Source organism: Notechis scutatus, chromosome 6, assembly GCF_049901735.1.
Source record: "Notechis scutatus isolate UNSWTSFEM ecotype Mainland chromosome 6, rNotScu1.2, whole genome shotgun sequence".
Classification (NCBI taxonomy): domain Eukaryota; kingdom Metazoa; phylum Chordata; class Lepidosauria; order Squamata; family Elapidae; genus Notechis; species Notechis scutatus.
The window spans coordinates 2,767,920-2,788,216 of record NC_142014.1 but is presented as its reverse complement, the minus strand read 5'-3'; the positions used below and the strand labels follow the sequence as shown (position 1 = coordinate 2,788,216).

At 43.0% G+C, this 20,297-nt stretch overlaps 1 protein-coding gene across 1 annotated transcript in view; it reads left to right on the top strand.

Annotated features, from left to right (window-relative positions):
* SEMA3D (semaphorin 3D) overlaps positions 1 to 20,297 on the top strand; it is a 116,198-nt gene that overhangs the window by 72,729 nt on the left and 23,172 nt on the right. Inside the window, exons 10-12 of the mRNA XM_087969183.1 lie at positions 207 to 276; positions 2,911 to 3,055; positions 14,871 to 15,093. Of these exons, the coding sequence (XP_087825309.1) occupies positions 207 to 276; positions 2,911 to 3,055; positions 14,871 to 15,093 (438 nt within the window). The remainder of the gene's footprint in view (positions 1 to 206; positions 277 to 2,910; positions 3,056 to 14,870; positions 15,094 to 20,297) is intronic.

Here is a 20,297-nt window from a genome sequence, read left to right as displayed (position 1 = left end):
ACCACTGAAGTGATCTAGTAATTTCAATTAGAGATGTAGCTCATTCTGTGAATAAACAACATCATGTAAACTAAAATATGGATGTTGTATATGTGTGTCTGGGTGTGTACATCTCTTACTTTTTTTCCAAAATATTAACATCACGTGGCATGATATGTAATAAAGTGTGTATAATCTGAACTCTGAAATAACCTTTTCCGTTGCAGAAGACATATTCTTACTTTCCACAAGAGACGAGAGGAACCCCATGGTGTATGGAGTTTTCACAACTACCAGGTACACTCCATCAACATCTCTATAAGAAATATTAAAAAAAAAACCTTGATGGATTATGCTAAATATTAGGCTATTAATTGAATTACAACAATATATACATACATACGTACGTACGTACGTACATATATATATATTATGGTATTCAGCTTTGTTCTAGTATTTTCCCACATCATTATAGTTGTGCTTTAAAGTTGTAGCAATGTTTCGGCAGAATCTCATCTGCCATCATCAGGCTTCTGTATTGTGTTCGTCTGCTGTTTGGCGTTCGCCAGACGAACACAATACAGAAGCCTGATGATGGCAGATGAGATTCTGCCGAAACGTTGCTACAACTTTAAAAGCACAACTATAATGACGTGGGAAAATAGCCGAACAAAGCTGAATACCATACATGTACGTACCCGCGAAAACTTAAGAATATACATACACAAAGAAGGCATACCTCTCAGACCCATAGTCAGCTCCAGAGGAGCACCACTACAAAACCTAGCTAAACACTTAGCAAAACAGCTACAGCCCCTTGCTGAAACAGCAGCTTCACATGTACAAAACTCATACCACTTCTTGGAAATGATCAAAGATCTACACGTGGAGCAAGAAGTTTCGACGTGGTTTCACTATTCACTCAAGTCCCGAAAAAAGAAACTCTTGAAATCATCAAAAATAAATACCAACCAGCTAAACACCTCATGGAACTAACAGAACACTGTTTAACCAACACATATTTCATATACAAAGGACAAAGATACAAGCAAATTGAAGGAGCCCCTATGGGATCACCACTGTCACCCGTCATTGCAAACCTGTTCATGGAAGAATTCGAATCCAGAGCCCTGGCTAATGCCACCCACAAACCCAAACTATGGTTAAGATACATCGATGACACATTCGTGATTTGGCCTCATGGAAAAGAAAATCTAAACAATTTCCTAACACACCTAAACAGCACACACCTCAAAATCAAGTTCACCATGGAAACGGAAACAAACAAACAACTACCATTCCTAGATGTACTAATCTACAAAAAAACAGATGGCACACTAGGACACACCATATACCAGAAGAAAACACACACCAACCGCTACCTCAACGCCCAATCCCACCACCACCCAGCACAGATAAACTCCGTGGCCAAAACACTAATTGCTAGAACCAAACACCGGGCAGACAAAACACACATAAAGACTGAACTATGCACCCTGACTAAAGTACTGACAGCCAATGGCTTCCACAAAAGCAAAATCACCGGCTTGATCCACAAAAACACACTGAGACATAACGGAGACCTAGAAGATGAACAGACCTATGGAACAGCTGTCCTGCCCTACATAAGAGGTACTACAGACAAAATCAGTAAGATACTACACAGGCATCACATCAAGACTGCCTTCAAAACAGACAGAAAAATAGCAGCCATCCTTAGAAACCCCAAAGATAAAATTGACCTGGAAAACCAAGGCATATACAAAGTCCCCTGTGCATCATGCCCTGCTACATACATTGGACAGACCAATAGAAGAATAAGTACCCGCCTGGATGAACACAAAAATGCAGTAAAAAAAGCTGGAACACACTTCCTCACTAGTCCAACACATGAAAGCCACAGGTCATAGCATCAACTTCAATGGCACCCAAACCCTAGCCACTATAGAAAACCCCAGCCACAGAATTATAGAGGAGAAGCCATAGAGATTGAAAAAAGACCTGAAAGCATGAATAGAAGAGATGATTCCACCAGACTGTCAATCATTTGGAAGCCTGCACTCACAAACAAAAAAATCTCCACACTACAAGCCAGGCAAACACCTGGGCACAAATAGACTCCCCCTGATACTTCCAGCTCAAACACACCCCAACCAGGCACCCAGATAAAACCCAGCTTCCTAACAAACGATAGCCATCCATTTACTCGGAGCCAAGCTGCACTAAAAGCCTCCAATACAGGAAACACAATGTTGCCAGCCAATCAAGACACAAAAAAAGCCACAAAACAGACAGAAGATATTAGAAACACCAATCAAGCAGAACACAGCAAACTCCAACACCAATAAACACAGACCAAGACTCCCAACCAATCAGGATGAAGGAAAAACCATTCTGACACAGCAATAGGCTAGCTCCAAATTTAACCTGAAACCACTGTAAAAGTCTGACTCACAGACGAACACAATACAGAAGCCTGATGATGGCAGATGAGATTCTGCCGAAACGTTGCTACAACTTTGAAAGCACAACTACAATGATGTGGGAAAATACCCGAGTAAAGCTGAATACCATACATATACATACATACATACATACATACATACATACATACATACATACATACAATTTTACCTTTTACAAGATCTCTAGAAGGAGGGGAGGGACAGAAAATTGGTGATTTAAAGGAGAATATTGGTAGCTCAGGGTTGACGTGAGTGTTATATGAGCTAGGTTGTTTTCTTGCAGACGTTTCATGACCCAACCTAGTTAACACCACCAGTCTAAAATGGAGTGGATTTGCAAGGAGGAGGATATCTTTTTAGCAAATTGTGGGGGGGGGGGGGGCTAATATGTCAGCTGTGTTTGAGGTCTGTGGTGCTTTCAGGCCTCCGTTGAACTTGATTAATGACACGGTTGTGTCCTTCCCAGTTCTGTGTTCAAGGGCTCAGCGGTTTGTGTCTACAGCATGGCCGACATCCGAGCAGTATTCAGCGGCTATTATGCCCACAAAGAAAGCGTGGACCACCGCTGGGTTCAGTACGATGGGCGAATTCCCTATCCTAGGCCTGGCACAGTAAGTATCTCTCCCCGAATTGACCCCCTTGCTGAAAACTCTTCCCTTATTGGGTTCACTTGAATGGATGCTAACTTCCTTCCAGAATATTTTAAGATTCTGCTTCCATTCCTTCCTCAACTTGACAACTTGGTTCTGTTCTGTTTTTTAAAAGTCCTTCCGGTCTTTGAGAGTGCATGGATCAAGAGTGCCTGTTTCCTGACTCTCTCTCTCTGCTTTTTGTCTGATTTCCTGGGGGAAGTAAGTGGAGATCAGCTCCAGGAGCACCAGCCTCTCATCCATGGACTATTCTGCTTTGTCAAATATTAAAACACAAGCATGCATGTCTAACGTCTTGCAATTCCCTTGTGTCCTTCTTACTGCTTCTTCACAATATGTTTTTTAAAATAAAACCACTAAATGTGACCACTTCGTGGCATGCATTTCTGCAGAACCAGAGTAAATAATGGGTGGCATTTTTAAAAAAGATATAGTAATACAGGAATGTGTAAAAACCTTTCTATGCCCACCTGATCAATAGCACTTTTGAGGTAGTGGTCACTTGAGGTAGTCCTGTCAATTCTTATCTCAGATATATGAAGATTCTCTTTCAGGGGAAGATTCTATTTATTTGTTTCAAAATATATTTTATTAAAAGTTGTAAGCACAATACTAAGGACTACAATGAACTAAATTAGAACAGGAAAAAAATGAAAAAAGTGAAAAAGAAAGAAGTGTAGCATTTGACATCAGACAATTTCCCATGTTTCCTATTAAAATGATTTAAATATTTTATATTAAAATGATTTAAATAGGAAACATTGGAAATCACCTGGTATGTAGAAATCAAATGCCACTCTTCTTTTTTTTCACCTTTTCATTTTTTTTCCTGTTCTAACTCAGTTCGTTGTAGTTGATTTCCAATGAATGTTTGTAGAAAAAGCAGGGAAACAAATGAACTGCTTGGATCTGGGGAAGTAAGAAACGGTCATTTCAATTTTGATTATACTCTGAGTGCGTCAGAGAAACGCACTGTGAACTATATTCGTTCAAGACTAATTGCAAATGAAGCACTTTACTTATTTAGGGCAAGTGTTTGCGTCTTCTAAGCATGAGGTGTTTTCTGTCTGAAGAGCACCGGGTCACACCGTCTGCAGGCTGTGAGAGGCGGTCAGACTGTGAGCAAAATGCTTCCCCTGCTGCTCCTGTTTCTGACCGTGGCCAGGATGGATGGGAAAAGATGCTCCTTGCCTCAGTATCCCGGAAGCTCCTCGGCTGCCCTCTGCTGTTAACTCCAGCGGGTTCCAGGGCTCAAAGACTGCCGTGGAGGACGAGGCAGGGAATGGATATCGACTCCAAAAGAACCGTTAAAAGTTACATTTCTCACTTGATGCATCACGAGATCAAATCTGTGTCATTTTATTTCCCAGTTTGGTGAACTAGAAAAACAAGCACAGTCATGTGTGTTGCACTTTTGCATGAGCTTTTCCCAAGTTTTTACTCAGGAGAGTTTCAAAATGTTGCATCTTTGGTTGCTTGTATTTTTCCTGATTTTATCCATCTTACTTTCTCTTCTGGGATACAGAAGAAAAACTGCTGTGCAAAGAGACTGAATTGAATCTGATTCGCATCCAGATGTGAGGAACATCTGGGCAGCTTTTCTGATGTACCTACTTCAGAACAATGAGGGGAGGGCAGTCCTAGGAGAATAATTTAGCCTGGTTCTTTGCCTCCACCAAGGAGTTCTCTTGGCTCCTTTTAAGCCGAAAGAGGTAATAAAAAATGACAATGAAAAGCACCGGCCACTTTCCCCTTCTGTTTCATCCCACACTTGTTTTAGAATGTTAAAATATAAATATATGTTCAGAGCGTGACACACATTCAGTATTGCTTTGATGCTTTGATAAGTTGTGGATTGTTTGCATCTCCAAGTTAGACTTTAGGCTGTTTTGTTGTTTTTTTTAAGAGAAAGTTCACTTGTTTTTGTTCTGCAAATTTTCTTTTTTTTTTCATCCACCCTTAATATGTTCTGGATTTCCCCCCCCTCCCAAATGAATCATTGCTGATTAAATAATAATAAGTCCCCTCCCTGAATCTTGTAAGTCTTGTTGTATTTCATGGTAGCTAGTTCTTTAGGAGACAAAGCCAACTCAAGGTGGCTTTCTTCCTTTTGGAGGAGGAGGTGGGGGAATTTTTGCATTTATCAAAAGCAAAAAAAATAACCCAAACCTTCTTTCCAAATTTTCCCTCATTTTAACAGCTTAAATGATGTTTTGGAGAGAAACACGATACTAAATGTTGAAGGAGAAATCCTAGGCTGAGCGAGCAGAGCCAACATTAAGCAGGGTATGAGCTGCTTCCAGATGCCACCTGAACTAACAGTTTGATTCGATGCAGAATCAAGCATTAGTGGGAGCGCCCAGCCTTCCTTTGCAAAAATATTTTTCTTTGAAAAAAAAAAAAAGAAAAACATAGATTTTTACCTTGGCTTGCTTGCTTCCTGGACCATTTTCCTTGCATGTAAGCCCTTTCATAACTGAACATCAGGTGAGTTAGTGGAAGTTCAACTTTCTTACATTACCTTAAAATGGTGTTTTTTCCAACTTGGCTACTTTAAGATTTCTGGAAGTTCAGACTTCAACTCCCAGACTTCTCCAGCCAGCTGCAGTATTTAATACTTGTTTATCTGCTTGCATTTTAAAAACTTTCAGAGAAAATCCCACCAGCTTTTTCCATAGGAGGTATTGGTCCTCTTGGACAAACACTAGTTACTTAAAGTCAACAGAATAAATCAAGAATTCCCAGAGTCTGCCTGCTATTTTATGCCCTCTGAAATATGAGGGTCCCTCTGAAATCCAAACCCAGAAGGATTTCCAAGGGCCTTGAAGGCCTGCTCTTTGGTCAGGCTTTGGCCCTTTTCTTCCTTTCTTTTCTCCCCTGGCTTCAGACTCTCTTGTCTCATTTTAGCGTTTTCTGTAGTGTTCTGTTTTTTTTTTTAATGTTTAATGATCCAGAGTCACTGGGAATTGAATGGCAAATACTATACTTCAATGTGTCCTACCAAAACTTCAGCCTTACCTACCAGCTGTTTCAGTCTGTGGAGGTGCCCAGAATTCATTGACTGTTGTTGGAATTCATTGTTGGAATTTATTTCTATGCAACAGCTATGGTAGTATTCAGCCAAGTGATGGCAGTATTTACAAGTTTGGATCTATGGTATATACTCTGTGCTCTTGTTCTGAGTAAAGTTTCCTGTTTCTTGTTACAGCACAATAGTTGAGCAGTAAAGCACATGGTGAGTGTACTGTTTGTTTGCTGTGTGTGGTGCTTTATATAAACAGAATTTCTAACAACTGCAATAGACCGAAATTGCAAGGCTGCTCCATAAAGAAACAAGTGGTTTACTTATTGAGTTCCTTCTGATGAGTTCACTGCTGATGTCCAGAAGAGCATCTCTCTCAAACTAGACCCAAGTCCCATTGCATGAAAGTCATTGCCCATAGAGATGTACAACACAATCCGTAATTTAGTTATGGAATTTACTGTGTCAAAATGTGATGATAGGGAGTGTCTGCAGTGGCTATTAATAATCTATCGATAGAAATTCCTACATTAGAACTGAAATTCCTCCGAGAACCAAATAGTAAAGAAGGGGTCTTTTCCACACCTACTTGTGGATGTCTGGCTAGCCACTGGAGGCATAAAGCATTACTCAGAAGTATGTGCAGCAGATAAGATATGAGTCAGAACCCACCTCAGAGAAAATGCTTTGCAGACTGAACTGGCATCTTGCTTGAGAAAAATCCACCGCTTCATATTTCTCGGTTGAGTGCCAAAAAGAAATCAACAAATGTCCATTAGCAAATTGAAGGAATTAAATGTAATTTGTAGGCATGAAGTCTGTAAAAATTCAAACAAGCCCTGCCTGGGTTTCTTTGGAGGGGAAAATGGCTTTTAAATATTGAAGAGTGGTGGTTTTTTTTTTTTTTTTAAGGAAACAGTGCAATGTATTTTATTTCATGGCAAAATTGGATGACATTTTGGGGTCATTCTGTACCTTGAGGTTTTCTGCATGAGATTTTTGGTAAAGGCATTTGCTGTTTTAGGTATTAAAATTAATTTTTCATTGTTTATCTGAATGCACCATGCAGAATAAACGAAAGCCTTCCAATAATCCCAAACAATAGGTGTACTCCCAGGCTAGGATTTGGAAGCTTCTTTTGTTTGGGGCTCCAACATGGAACTCAGATTACAGCCAAGATGCCAGAGGATTCAGCAACTATTTCTCTGGAAGACTGAGGAAAACATTGGGGAGGATTTTTAGACACTCTCCCTCTTCCTGTCGTGCTTTGCTAGATCCTTTGTGGTGTGTTGTTGCATGACAGGACAGTGCTGGAGTAGGGTGCTTTGTTCAGGTACAAGTCTCTTCCTGCTTGTAAAGCTTCTACCCAGGGGCTTATGCACAGGGGTTGTGTATCACAACGACATGATGAAAGCTTTGCCTGTGTGTCAAAAGGGAATCAGGCTGCCATCTCTCCGAGGAAGGCCCCCTCCTTGATTTGGGGTGATGACTGACATGCACGGAATCCTAAAGGAGGTTTTATCAATCACAATTTTTTTTCAACAAGCCATATTGATCTGTTTTGCACTTTATTAATTTATAGGTTAATTTCTATCTTGCCTTTATTATTTACAAATAACTCAAGGTGGCCAACCCATCCGATGCACCTTCCTGCTCCTCTTTTCCCCACAACAACAACCCTGTGAGGTGAGTTGGGCTGAGAGAGAGGGACTGGCCCAGTGGTGTATCAACCATTAAGTGGACGAAGCCCGTGCATAGGGCACCAGGCCCAAGGGGGGCACCACAAAGTTGGGAATGTGGCTTCGCTTGTACAATGTGTACACAGGAGGGAGGGGCACCAAGATGTGTCACTGCTTAGGGCACCAGGGAGCCTTAATCTGCCACTGGAGTGGCCCAAAGTCACCCAGCTGGCTTTCATGGCGAAGGCAGGACTAGAACTCACGGTCTCCCTCTTTCTAGCCGTGTGCTTTTACCGCTAGACCCAGGGCTGGGCTGCTGGAGGTTCGTGGGAGTTCGGGAGAGCCCCTAGCTAAGATTCTGTGAAATTCAGAGAACCCCCAAATCCCACTCCTGGCTGGCCCTCCCCTCCCCTCCCGGGAGTCCCCATGTGGTCCGTTTTGGATGCAGGTAGTTGCAGGGCACACACGGAGCCTCAGGGAGGGCGAAAAACAGGCCTCCCGGAAGTTCAGGAAGGCCAGAAATGGGCCTGTTTCCAGCTTCCAGAGAGCCCCTGGAGCCTGCGGAGCCATTTTTCACCCTCCCGGAGGCTCAAGGAAAGCCTCTGGAGCCCAGGGAGGGCAAAAACACCCCCACCCACCATAGTGCAGGAGGCCGACTAAGCCACGCCCCCCCCAGCTATTGGGCAGAGAACCCGTTGCTAAAATTTTTGAAGGCCACCCCTGGCTAGACCAAACTGGTTCTCTCTGGTGCCTAAGAGACCATATTATGGGTGAGTTCTTCTAATTTAAATGCTTTTGCACAACTGGGCATTTAAAACAAATCCTGGTTTAAAACCCTCCGATCAGCCTCTGACCATGTCTCCTCTTGCAACTAGCTCGGTTACAAACAGGGCCTGGGAACATCTTCTCCTGCCTCAGTTCTTCTGGCGCTGCCAGCATCCTGTCCCCCGTGTGCCGATAAGGGCTTAAGCCACCCGTAGCTGATATTTAAGTGAGCCTTCCCCCCGTATTCTGGCTCTGTCTAAGGCAGCCCAAAGGCTGTGAAACTTGTCACTTGGTACACTTGTTACCCTGACGGAAACTGGGTTCAATGACCTTGGCATGAAAGTTTCATGCTTTGCCAGCTCAGGAGTGGCCTGCTGACTTGTTTTGGGCGCCAGATGTATTCCAGACCTTCCCCCTCTGGTGCAGGATTTGAGATTTGGGGACTGCATACTCTGGCGGGAATGAAATTCCAGAGTCGACGTAGCTCTCTTTAACCATTGGGACTTTCGTTAGGCCTCTTAAGGTTATTGGTATTGACAAGATGAGGGGAATCACGATGGCAGTAACCTCTCCCCCTTCTTCCCTGAATTGTTAGCAGTCAATGGGTGATGTGCATAAAAACCCATCAGAGGTTTGGCAAATTCACATTCCTGTATTGTGGTCTGCCAGCAGCTGACAGAGCTGGCAGTAGAGTCGGACATGGGCCAGTCCGGGAGTCTGGGGAGGACTCGGATGAGGGTCCTGCGCCTGATACAGAGATGGGGCCAGGGCCATCTGGGAGCGGTGTGCTCACTCCGGAACCTCCAGAATATGACAGCTCTGAGGCAGAGGAGCAGGGGGAGCCTGTTCCCAGTGCACGCTTGCACAGAGCTGCCAGAAGGCAAGAACAGTTAAGACAAAAGGGACGACTCAGGAATCAGGCTTGGAAATGATTTGCCTCTCCCATAAGACATAAAGGAGGAGCAAAGGGACAACAGCCTTTGCAGGAAGCAACTTCATTCTGGTCGGTTTAAACTCTGAAGCTCCGTGTTGACTTTGTGCTCTGTTTGGCCTTGTATAACTAACTGGACATTTAGTCGTTGGCAACATTTCAAGGAAGATAAAGGTGTGTGCTTATCAGACTTATCCCAAAGGACTTGGGCAGACTTCTGTGGGATTATTAACAAACTGTTTGAGACTCATTATGGGCTGTGAATGACTATAAGTCACAGCCACTGAAGTAAAATAAAAGGTTTTTGGGACTAACATGGGTTTGTTAGTGTCTCAGGAAACCTTGGCCAGAACATCCTTCTGGATTTTAACAGGGTTCAGAGTACGTCAGGATGGGCTATTTTCACTGGTGCTGCTTAACCTCCCACAATCCCTGGATATACAGTCAGTAATTCAGAGAGATGTTTGAACTGGCAGAACTACCTGTTCCCTGTGGGTGGAGGGGAATTATTGAACAGCTGCTTCTTGGAGAACAGAGAGCTGAGAGATTTCATGGGCAGAGATAAAGAACATCCATATTCCATTGACGGTTTTGAGTGAGCCGTTGAAACATTTGGCAAAAGGATTGTTTCCATCTGCAATTATATCCTGGTCTAAAGACGGTTGAGGCGTGGGCATTCCATGCAGAGACGGTGCCGATTATCTTTTGATTGGTCTCTGAAGGATAGGTCAACGTGTAAGAATTCAGGAAATTATTCTCTGCATTATCCTTGTAGAATTGGGAAGGGAAATTTCCAACTACCACTGATCATTATGAAAAGCAAGAATGCGGGTTTTCTTCTCCTGGTTTTAAAGCTTTAGTTCTTCCTCCAGGCAGGACAGGAGAAGAAGGGAAACTCTCAGAAACTTTTCCTTGCCTCTAGTGAGTATATATACACGCCTCCTTGGGTGTGAAAAGTCCAGAACCTTCTAAAATGTAGCTTCCCTTCCAAACCCCCAAGTGCTTACCTTAATTAAGGTTCTTGAACTGTTTATTTTATTTCACAGCTCTTCTGCAATTGGCTCAGCTGTGTCCACTGTGAGGTTAAACGTTCTGCTCTACCAAATTCTTAACTTTTGTTCTGCTTTGTTAAAGAAACCAAATTGCTTTCGGCAATGCATTTCTTTTTATTTATTTATCAAATTCAGTTGGTGCCCATCTTACCACAAGGAAATGCATAATGACAAGGAGCAGCGCTTGCGCAGAGGTCCTTGTTTCAAGGACCGTTAAATGTCTATAAATGCACACAGTTCTCCTTACTGTCTTCTATGATTTTTGGGTATTTGTTATCCCAAGTAGAGCTTCCTGGTTTCTGAGCATGGAAGGGAGACGTAAAGGCTTGTTTGCAGATGTTTCAATTTTAGACTAATAGCACTGGACGTTGCTGGGTATTTCTAGGTCAGGATCTAATTGGAAGCTCTAGCAAAATCAAAATGGGAAGGTTAACTGAAAATTATCTGGCTTTCCATGTTGGCAACCTGGAGCCACATGTCGAGATGACTGACCTACAGATCATGTTAGAGAAGTGTGAAGGAGATGTGGCTCCCCTTACAAACGGTGTTCAGAAGGCACGAAATGCTCTACCTGAACGTTCATGGGAAAGACCATTAATCCTACCAGGATATGAACAGGACCAGGTTCACTTCATGTGAGGATTGCTTGATGTACTTTCAGCAGTTAACCTGTGAATTCTGGATCTGGAGAACATAATGGCCTCTTTGCACAGAAATCTCTCTCTCTCTCTCTCCATAAACAGAGAAAACTAATAAGAAAGGGAGGGCTGCTTGGTTTTTCCTTGGGTTTTAAAGTTGGGTGTATATATAGTTCGAATCTCACCAGGCTCCAGGTTGTTCTGACCCAAATCCTTTTCCAATAAAACAAACAATAATCAAAGGGAACAGAAACCTTTTAATGAGTCTTACGAATCCCTGGTTAAAAGGCTGCTGCAAACTAATGAACTTTGATAAGCACAAACCTCGCCAAAACTGTACAAGACTGCCAAGAATCACAGATAAGAAATATTTCACAACACAAGAGCCTTTAAATACCAACTTGAGATACTGTAATGTCCATGAGACTGAGTTTCAAAATGTCTTTGCCTTCTGCAAAGTACGTTCATTTCACAGCTGGCTTTTATCCTCTTGAGGGAGGGGCCATTACCTTGCAGCCTTACTCCCGAGTCACCCGTGCTGCTGCAGCTGCTCTTTCCTGCGAGCAACCCTGCACACACATGCACTTGGCACAGGCTCCTCGGGAACCTCCTCATCACTGCTGCCAGCCCCCACAATCTCTGAAGGCAGCAGTCTACACCCTGATGGTCCTGGGCCCTCATCTGAGTCCTCACTGTCCTCAGCCATCTGCACCTGCTGCCGGCTAACCACAACACAGGTTGACTCAGCCTTCCATCCTTCCGAGGAGGGAAAAATGAGGGCCCAAATTGTTGGGGGCAAAAGGCTGACTGTGTAAACCGCTTAGAGAGGGCTGTAAAACACTATAAAGCAGTATATGTCTAAGTGCTATTGATATACCCAACTATATCTATATAGCACTATCATATCTCTATCTGTCTGTCTGTCTGTCTATCTATCTATCTATCTATCTATCTATCTATCTATCTATCTATCTATCTATCTATCTATCTATCTTGGGCCAAACTGTTCTCTCAACCTCTGCAACTTTAAGACATCTGGACTTCAACTCCCAGAATTCTCCAGCCCGCTAAAGTCCAGACCAATGAGGTTGAGAAACTGTATTAAGACAGTTGTTGCATCTGTTAATCTGATTTTCCAATCCCTATCAGAAAAAATGCTCCTGACTTCCCAAAGTTCAAATCACTTGCCTGTACTTAAACATGCAAGTGGCACTCTGCCATAAAATTACCTAAGTACCATTAGGCAACAATTGGGGGTATTTTTTTAAAAATGGACACAAACAACTCAGAAGTTTCAGTCCAGGTTTTTTGGATAGTTTCAACATGCATCATGTTCTCTAAGCGATGCCAAATCGCTCAAGCACGTCCTGAAACCACCAACTCTGCCTGTGTTTCATCATAATGGACCTGCCACATGGTGTATTTGGCCCTGAGGGTGGCAGCTTGGACTTGCTTGAAAGATCTGTGTCAAAACTGTGAATCCATCAACTCCAACTTTGTACAAATTGTCCATCTGCTTCATGTAAGAGGTTTCTTGTATGTAATCCTGGGAGCCTTGGGCATTATCCATTTAAGAGAAGATGATGGAGGATCCATTAGGGTCACAGATAAATAAGCAAGTCTACCAGCTGATGTTTCAGGCTGCTTGAAAGATGGGTGGACTTGGCTGGGGAATTCTGGGAGTTGAAGTCCACCCATCTTAAAGCTGCCAAGAAATGCTGCCTTAAAGTCATGGTCCTCCTCATCTCACTGGTGTAGAGTTTCTGGCTGGAGTGTTGTAGTAGGATTCTGAAAACCAGAGCAATGTTAACATTTTCATCCCTGCTACCTGGCACACCTGCACACTCTCCAAATTGCACAACAAAACTATTGGATTAATTCAGAGCTGTGATGGTGCAGTGGTTAGAATGCAGCATCGCAGGCTAACTCACTGCCCACAGCCAGCAGTTCGATCCTGACTGGCTCAAGGTTGACTCAGCCTTCCCTCCTTCCAAGGTTAGGAAAATGGGGACCCAGATAGCACCTGGTATATGGAGAACTTGATCCAGAATAGGAATAAGGCCCAGGGAGACCAATATTTCGTCAATCCATTTTGAAAGATTAATATTGCTTATTTCTGGAGCATGGATAGTCATTATAATATTATTATTATTATAAGTTTGATCACACCATCTCTGCAAGGCCTCTGTTACAGGCCAATGTTAGAAATGTAAATATCAGGACTTAAGACAATCTGTCTATAGATGTTCAGATACCGTATTATTTTCCAAGGCAGCAGCCACATCGGAGGCTACTGTAACGAAAGCATTTGTAAGGCCTTTGAGACATGAACAGACTGATTATGCATATAAATCTTTTTGAATACAGTTCCGCAGGATTCAGGTGCTTTTCAGCCAGAAGAGGGCGATATTGATTAACTGATGAAAAATAGTTAACGGAGACATCAGAGTAAATTCAGACTGGCTGGACCCTCAGCTTAGATTTCAACGACATGAAATGAAAGGTTTGCTGCTGGCAGTGCCAGAGCAACTCCTCGAACGAGTCCCTGGCTAAGGCGGAGACCTCGCAGGAAACGGAGTCTGTGTGAATCCGCCTGGTTGTTTATCCCTCTGGTACTGGGGGATTCAAGAACAGGAGCTTCTTTCCCTGACAGTGTCAGACAATAAAGTGCGGTGTCTTTTCAAAAGACAAAGGCAAGAATATCCTCCACCACCGCCAAGAGCCGGGCATTTTCACATGTGAGGGACGGTTGTAATATGTTGCGTAAACCAGCAGCAAGGAAAGTCATTTAACTTTTCAGATTTAGATGAGAAATTTTTTTTTTCTCACCGCCGGGACAGATTCCCAGTTGACACCAGTTAAACTTTTCTGTTCTGTGTGTGTCCTCGAAGCCTTTGGGAGATGGGCACACAAGATGCAGGTTGTGTGAACAGACGGGGTGTGTTCAGAAGCAAGGCAAACGCACCCTGAAATGACTGGGGAACAGGACCGAATACGATCAGCCATGGATGTGTTTGAACTGCAGATCCGCTCCAGTGATCCAACCCCCTGGTAGCCTGTTCTGCTCTCTAGGCCTCCTCCTCCTCCTCCTCCTCCCCCTTTCCTCTCTCTTCTCTCTCTCTCTCCACCCCTGGAATTGGGACTTTGGAAGGAAAGGGGGGCCCTGAGAATGGGGGGGTGCACAAGGACAGGGCGGCCATAATAGAAGTAATCCTCCACTTACAACCCCAGCTCAGCCCCAGATTTCTGTTGTTAAGCAAAACACTTGTTAAGTGATTTCCCCCCTTCCATTTTATGACCTTTCTTGCCACTGTTGTTAAGTGAATCACTGCGGTTGTTAAGTCAGTAACATGGTTGTTAAGTGAATCCACCTCCTTGTTGAATTTGCTCGTCAGAAGGTCGCAAAATCACAGGAAAACTGCGACCGTCATAAATACGAATCTGTTGCCGAGTGTCTGAATTTTGATCACGGGGGGAGGCTGCAATAAGTGTGGAAAAGGGTCACAGGTCACTTTTTTGGGGGGGTGATGTTGAACGGTTGCTAAATGAACTGCTGTAAGTTGGAGGACTACTTGTCGTCCTGGAGCGGACCAGCATGATGGCCGTATATCCAGAGCTCTTCTCTTTGCTCCTTGCGGCCGACCTCCCTGCGCTAAACACGGCTGCCTCTTCTCTCCCGCCTCCGCCAGTGTCCGAGCCGGACCTACGACCCCACGGTCAAGACCACCCGGGACTTCCCTGATGACGTCATTAGCTTCATCAAGCGGCACCCCCTGATGCACAGGGCGGCCCAGCCGGTGGGCCGGGCTCCGGTCTTCACCCAGGTCAACGTGGACCACCGGCTGACCCAGGTCGTGGTGGACCGAGTCATGGCCGAAGACGGACAGTACGACGTCCTGTTTCTCGGGACAGGTGAGCCTCTGACCGAGAGACCTGTTAAGCCTGGATTCTCCAACGGGTGTTAAGGAAAACAAACTAAACAGAATGTGCAGCGAAGTCAGATAGGAAGACAGGTAAATGTGTGAGATAAGTTTTCTAGTTAACACGCAGTAAAAATACAGATACGCTTGTGCTATCAAGAATATAGTTTATTCCATTTAAGAATTATAGCATAGTCAAATGTAACGGTCCATTAGTCATATATCAATTTCAGTCAAGTCTTGTCGGGGATACTCTATTTGCAAAGTCCGTGTTGAATAGCCAATGTCAGTACACATATAATAAATCTGTCCAAAACTTATCTTCTCTCCGTTGAGAAATATCTTCAAAGTAATCCAACACTTCTTCTCCTCCCCGATCCAGCAAGAACGCAGTCTTCAATAAGCCAGCCAGTAAGAGCCAGAGAGTGCCTTGCTGCTTATATAGTACTTTTACAGCTGCACCCTTAATTACATTCCTTTAGCTTAAAGTCACATACACTTTATCTGACAAACCATGATTCATCATTTTATTATCTTTACCCAAAACAGTTAGGGTAAAACAATGTTATCCCTAACAAGACCCACCCGAGGGGCCTCCAAACCACCAAAAGGCAGGGTCTCTCTCCCGTCTCCCCCCAAGGGTTGCTTGGGATGGACAGGGCCCTGGAACACAAGGAGGGAGGGAGGGAGGGAGGGGTGAGCCCTTGGGCCATATCAAAGTTCAGGGTTCCAGGAACAAACTATGACCGAAAATTGATAAAAGCAATTTAAAATGAAATTGGAATAAAATACAATGATTTAAGATATAGATAAAATGTGATAAAATTATATTTCGGTGTCACCCCTTCAACCTACCCCAACGATAGATCTCTTAATGACAAGCGATACGATAACTAGAGCAGGGCAGTTGCCGCATTCAATTTCTAAAGGTAGCTGCTGTTTGCTTATTTATTTATTTTAGCTTCTCAGCTTCAGAAAGGCTCTTGGAAACACTGCAAAAGGTTGCATTTCCATACTGCGCAAAGATTTAAGATTCCTCTGGTTTTGTTAACTTGCAAAGTGACACGCTGGTCTAGCTAGTTTCATCCCCCCCCTCCCACCAATATAATGGAAGACTCCCATAAAGCAGCTCCTAGTTTACCAACGTTGTATTTTCTATACTACTATTCGCCTGGAATGCAAAGTATCTTGCAGGATTTTGGCAACCTTGCATACAATTTTTAATAGGGACATTCAGACCAATAACATTCATCAGAGATAGAAAAAAATATTTGGGGTATGGAGAAAAATTGTGAAAACTAAAATTGATATCCTGTTTTTTCTAGTGGAAGAGAATTGCTCAATGAGAAATACCAAGACTTTCTCATATCTGATCTGAAACTAAAGTTAAAGATATTTATGGCTGAGCATTATTTTTGCACCCGGCCTATTTAAATTGGCTCCAGTTATTCAGCTTTGCTCTTCATTATAGTAGATGCCTGCAGGTTTAAAGTAGTCAGTAGGTGGCAGTCCAGAATTTTAGCAGGGAAGACTCATCTAGACTATGAAAAAATAGGATTCTTTTGACATGTTAAGAAAGTAGAAACTTGCTCCCTACTAAATCAACCTAATGGCAGTTTTCTCAGCAATTAAACATAATAGCATGAAAGACTGAACAGCGTGTTTTTTGTGGTTGGTTTTGAAAGAAAGCTGAAACAAGCCCTCAATTAATAAGCTTGCAAAGTGAATACACAGACCCTATTTTTAGCCTAATCTCACCCACCAAATTGTCATGAAAATTTGACTCTGAATTCTTTGTCAGATGAATAAAAGCCTCCAAACAGAAGAACTTAATAAATAAACAAAAATGTTAGAAACAAGCACAGAAGTTAGAGAGGTTCTGAAGATCGGTTGTAAGTTATCTAGCAATTCAAACTGTATAATGTTTAGAAAAGCTTATTTTCCCAAAAGCTAATCAGTACCTGGAACTGGATACTTATTTCTCACCCATTACAAGATTCTCAATGGGAACAAAAAAAATATGTTTTTTCCAAGAAGTAGTAGATACCCTTTAATGTTTATCCCCCAATTGCAAATTACAGGGGAGCGCTTATGAATATCTGTTCCAATCTGGGAACATTTTGTAAATGTTGTCAGACAATCAGAGCTGAGCTATTGGAAGGGAAGAAGTGGGAGGCAGGAGCTGAGAGACTCATATAATGCTAAAGCTGGAGACACGTCCGGCCACCCCCTGGTCTGGGCAGGAGTCCAAGTGGTGGTATCTCTGACCAATGGCCGATGGGTGGGAGCCCCTCCTGGTTCCAGCGTCAAACTCTGTGGGCTTTTGGAAGTTTTCCCTGGCATTCATCAAGCGCAGGAGAAATGCTCACGTCCATTGGCTGCCTGGTGAGAAAGGAAACCTCCTTCAGGGGACCCAAAAGTAGAAAATCGGAGTTCAGTCTGGGTGGCCGGACTCATTTGAGAACTTGGAAAATCCAGGTAGATTTTGTAATTTGGGAACCAGATAGTTCAGTGGAGTCGTAGCTGTGCTCCAATCCGGAATGTCAAGTTTTTTTTTTTTCACTCTAGCTTTTAGGAAAGCTGATTGCATTCGCTCTAATGACAGCGTGCAGCTAATCAGGGTTAATTTCAGAGAAAGCTATCCAGGTGGAGAGGTGGTTAGCACTTGGGATGCTTTTCCTTAAGGAAATTCCAGGACTGGAAAGCCTGAAAGGCATCTCAGAAGAAGGCAATGGCAGAGCTCTTCCATATTAACATATTACTTGTTAATAACACATTATTAATTTTAGCAGACAGATTTAAACAGAAGCACAAAAGCACGATGTGAGGTGATCAGGTGTCTTAATCCAGGAAGGCCCAGTGGAATAACAGTGGAGAGGCCCCAAAAAGGCCAAATCACACAGTCCCTGAAGCCAGGTCTTGCTTGAAGCTCTCAGCTCAAAGGGCAACGCCAGGGTCTTAGCAAGACTTGGAACCAAAACCTTATGCCTTGTTTCCATGGTCCTGATGGTGGCTAGAAGGTGCGTCTATTTCTCATGCAAATTCACAGGATCCTGAGATGTAAACGAGACCCTGGGAAACATACAGATAAGAGGGTGTCAATCTAAATGATCTTAAGGGACTCCTACAACTGCGTGAAGATTCCCCTCCCCCTTTTCTTCATGTGTCAAACAAGAGTGAAAAACAAGCAAGTTAAACATCTATGGAGATTCTCTGTCCTCCAGGTCCTGGTTGTCCCAAAGGTGCTTTTTTTTCAAGAGGCAACTAGGGTTTCTTTGTTTTTCTTTGAAGACGTTTCACTTCTCATCCGAGAAGCTTCTTCAGCTCTGAAGAAGCTCAGTTCAAGAGCTGAAGAAGCTTCTTGGATGAGGAGCGAAAGGTCTTCAAAGAAAAACCAGAAAGTCCAGTTGCCTCTTGAAAAAGAACCTTTGGGACAAGCAAGTCAAACCTTATCCTAACTCAGAATGAACTCTGCACTTCTAGAAGTCAAGAGATGTCGCTACGCCCCTCAAAATACAATGGTCTTTTGCAATGGCCCTACGCCATGTAGCGTCAGGAATTGAGCTTGATTTCAGAGCGACATTTGCAATGTACATTTGGGACCTGAGATAGCCAGTCTTTCCACATTTCTCCCAGAATGCCATGTTTTAAGAGCTGCTCTTCAGTCCTCCTCAGACTGCATGTAACCAAACACTCCCTTCACCTCAAAAATGTGGTGAATAGATCAGACTCAGCTTATTTTTTCAACCTTCATGATTTGGTGTATTCATACAAGAGTCATCTTCCCTTCCTTCAGATTGAGCGATACTGCACGAAATGTTACACATTGGAAGGAATTTGACCAAAGTAGGAAATTGAATGCGGTCAGTTTACTGGAAACTATTTATCTCTCAATCATCCTTCTCTTAACAAAGATTAATACTAACGGTATAATTGCCTTCATCATGAGGTTTAAATTTAGTGAAATTAGCATATGGGGCAGTCAGTTCAATCAAAGGAGAAGCTTGAAGCAACGTCTGCAGTGCCGTTCAGTTCAAAGTTGCTTCTTTCCTTCTACTTTGGTCTTCAGTTATTTAATTTCAGGATCTTTTGTTTCTTCAATCACTGCCATATGAAAAGCTCCACGCGCACACAATGCTGGCCAGGGGAAAACATAGGAAATAATTCACAATTGATTGCAGGGGAATTGGCATTGTTGCTGGTTGCTCATTTGCATAATCCACTGACGACGTACCTGGAGGGCTTGTGAGGCGCATGGGAACCAGACTGAAATATATGTTTTTTTTAATGATCAGGAAAAGTTTCTAATGCTTAGTCCATGCTCAAAGGCATTGTCTGGGGCGGAAAACGGCATGAGCTCTGAAGGCGGCACATGAAACGTTTGCTTGCAATCATCTTTGTACACAACTTTGTATATAATATTTTAGGGGAGAATATGTGATCATTTATTAATTTCTTCCATATGTAGGAGAATAGGATGGTAATAAAATGCCAGCTCTCGCAGTTAAACCAGACAGGGAACATCACCAGATGATCTAATTCTACTTTCTTCTCAGGCTACATTAGCAGAATCTGGCAAGTCTGAGAATACAAGTCTCCCACCGTCCCTTTTAATAGTCTGATATGTTAGGCCGGGTCCTTCCTAATTTTCTTTCTTTGCCTGTTAAGCAGCTGTGGGCTCCTCAGCCTTTTCTCTGATCATTCCCTAGGCAGCATCTCTTCGCCTCCCTCCTTAAGAGCCTTTCCACACACCGTTACATCAGATGAATAGAATAGAATAGAATAGAATAGAATAGAATAGAATAGAATAGAATAGAATAGAATAGAATTCTTTATTGGCCACGTGTGATTGGACACATAAGGAATTTGACTTTGGTGCAAATGCTCTCAGTGTACATAAGAAAAAATAAAATACATTCATCAAGAATCAAGAATCATAACGTACAACACTTAATGATAGTCATAGGGTACAATCAACAATCAAATCATACTAGGAAACAGTCCATATAAATCGTAAGGATACAAGCAACAAAGTCCTACATCCACAAGTGGGAGGGGATGGGAGGGATGAGAAGATTAACAGTAATAGTAGTGCAGACTTATTAAATAGTTGGACAGTGTTGAGGGAATTATTTGTTTAGCAGAGTGATGGCTTTCGGGGGGAAACTCTCCTTGTGTCTAGTTGTTCTGGTGCGC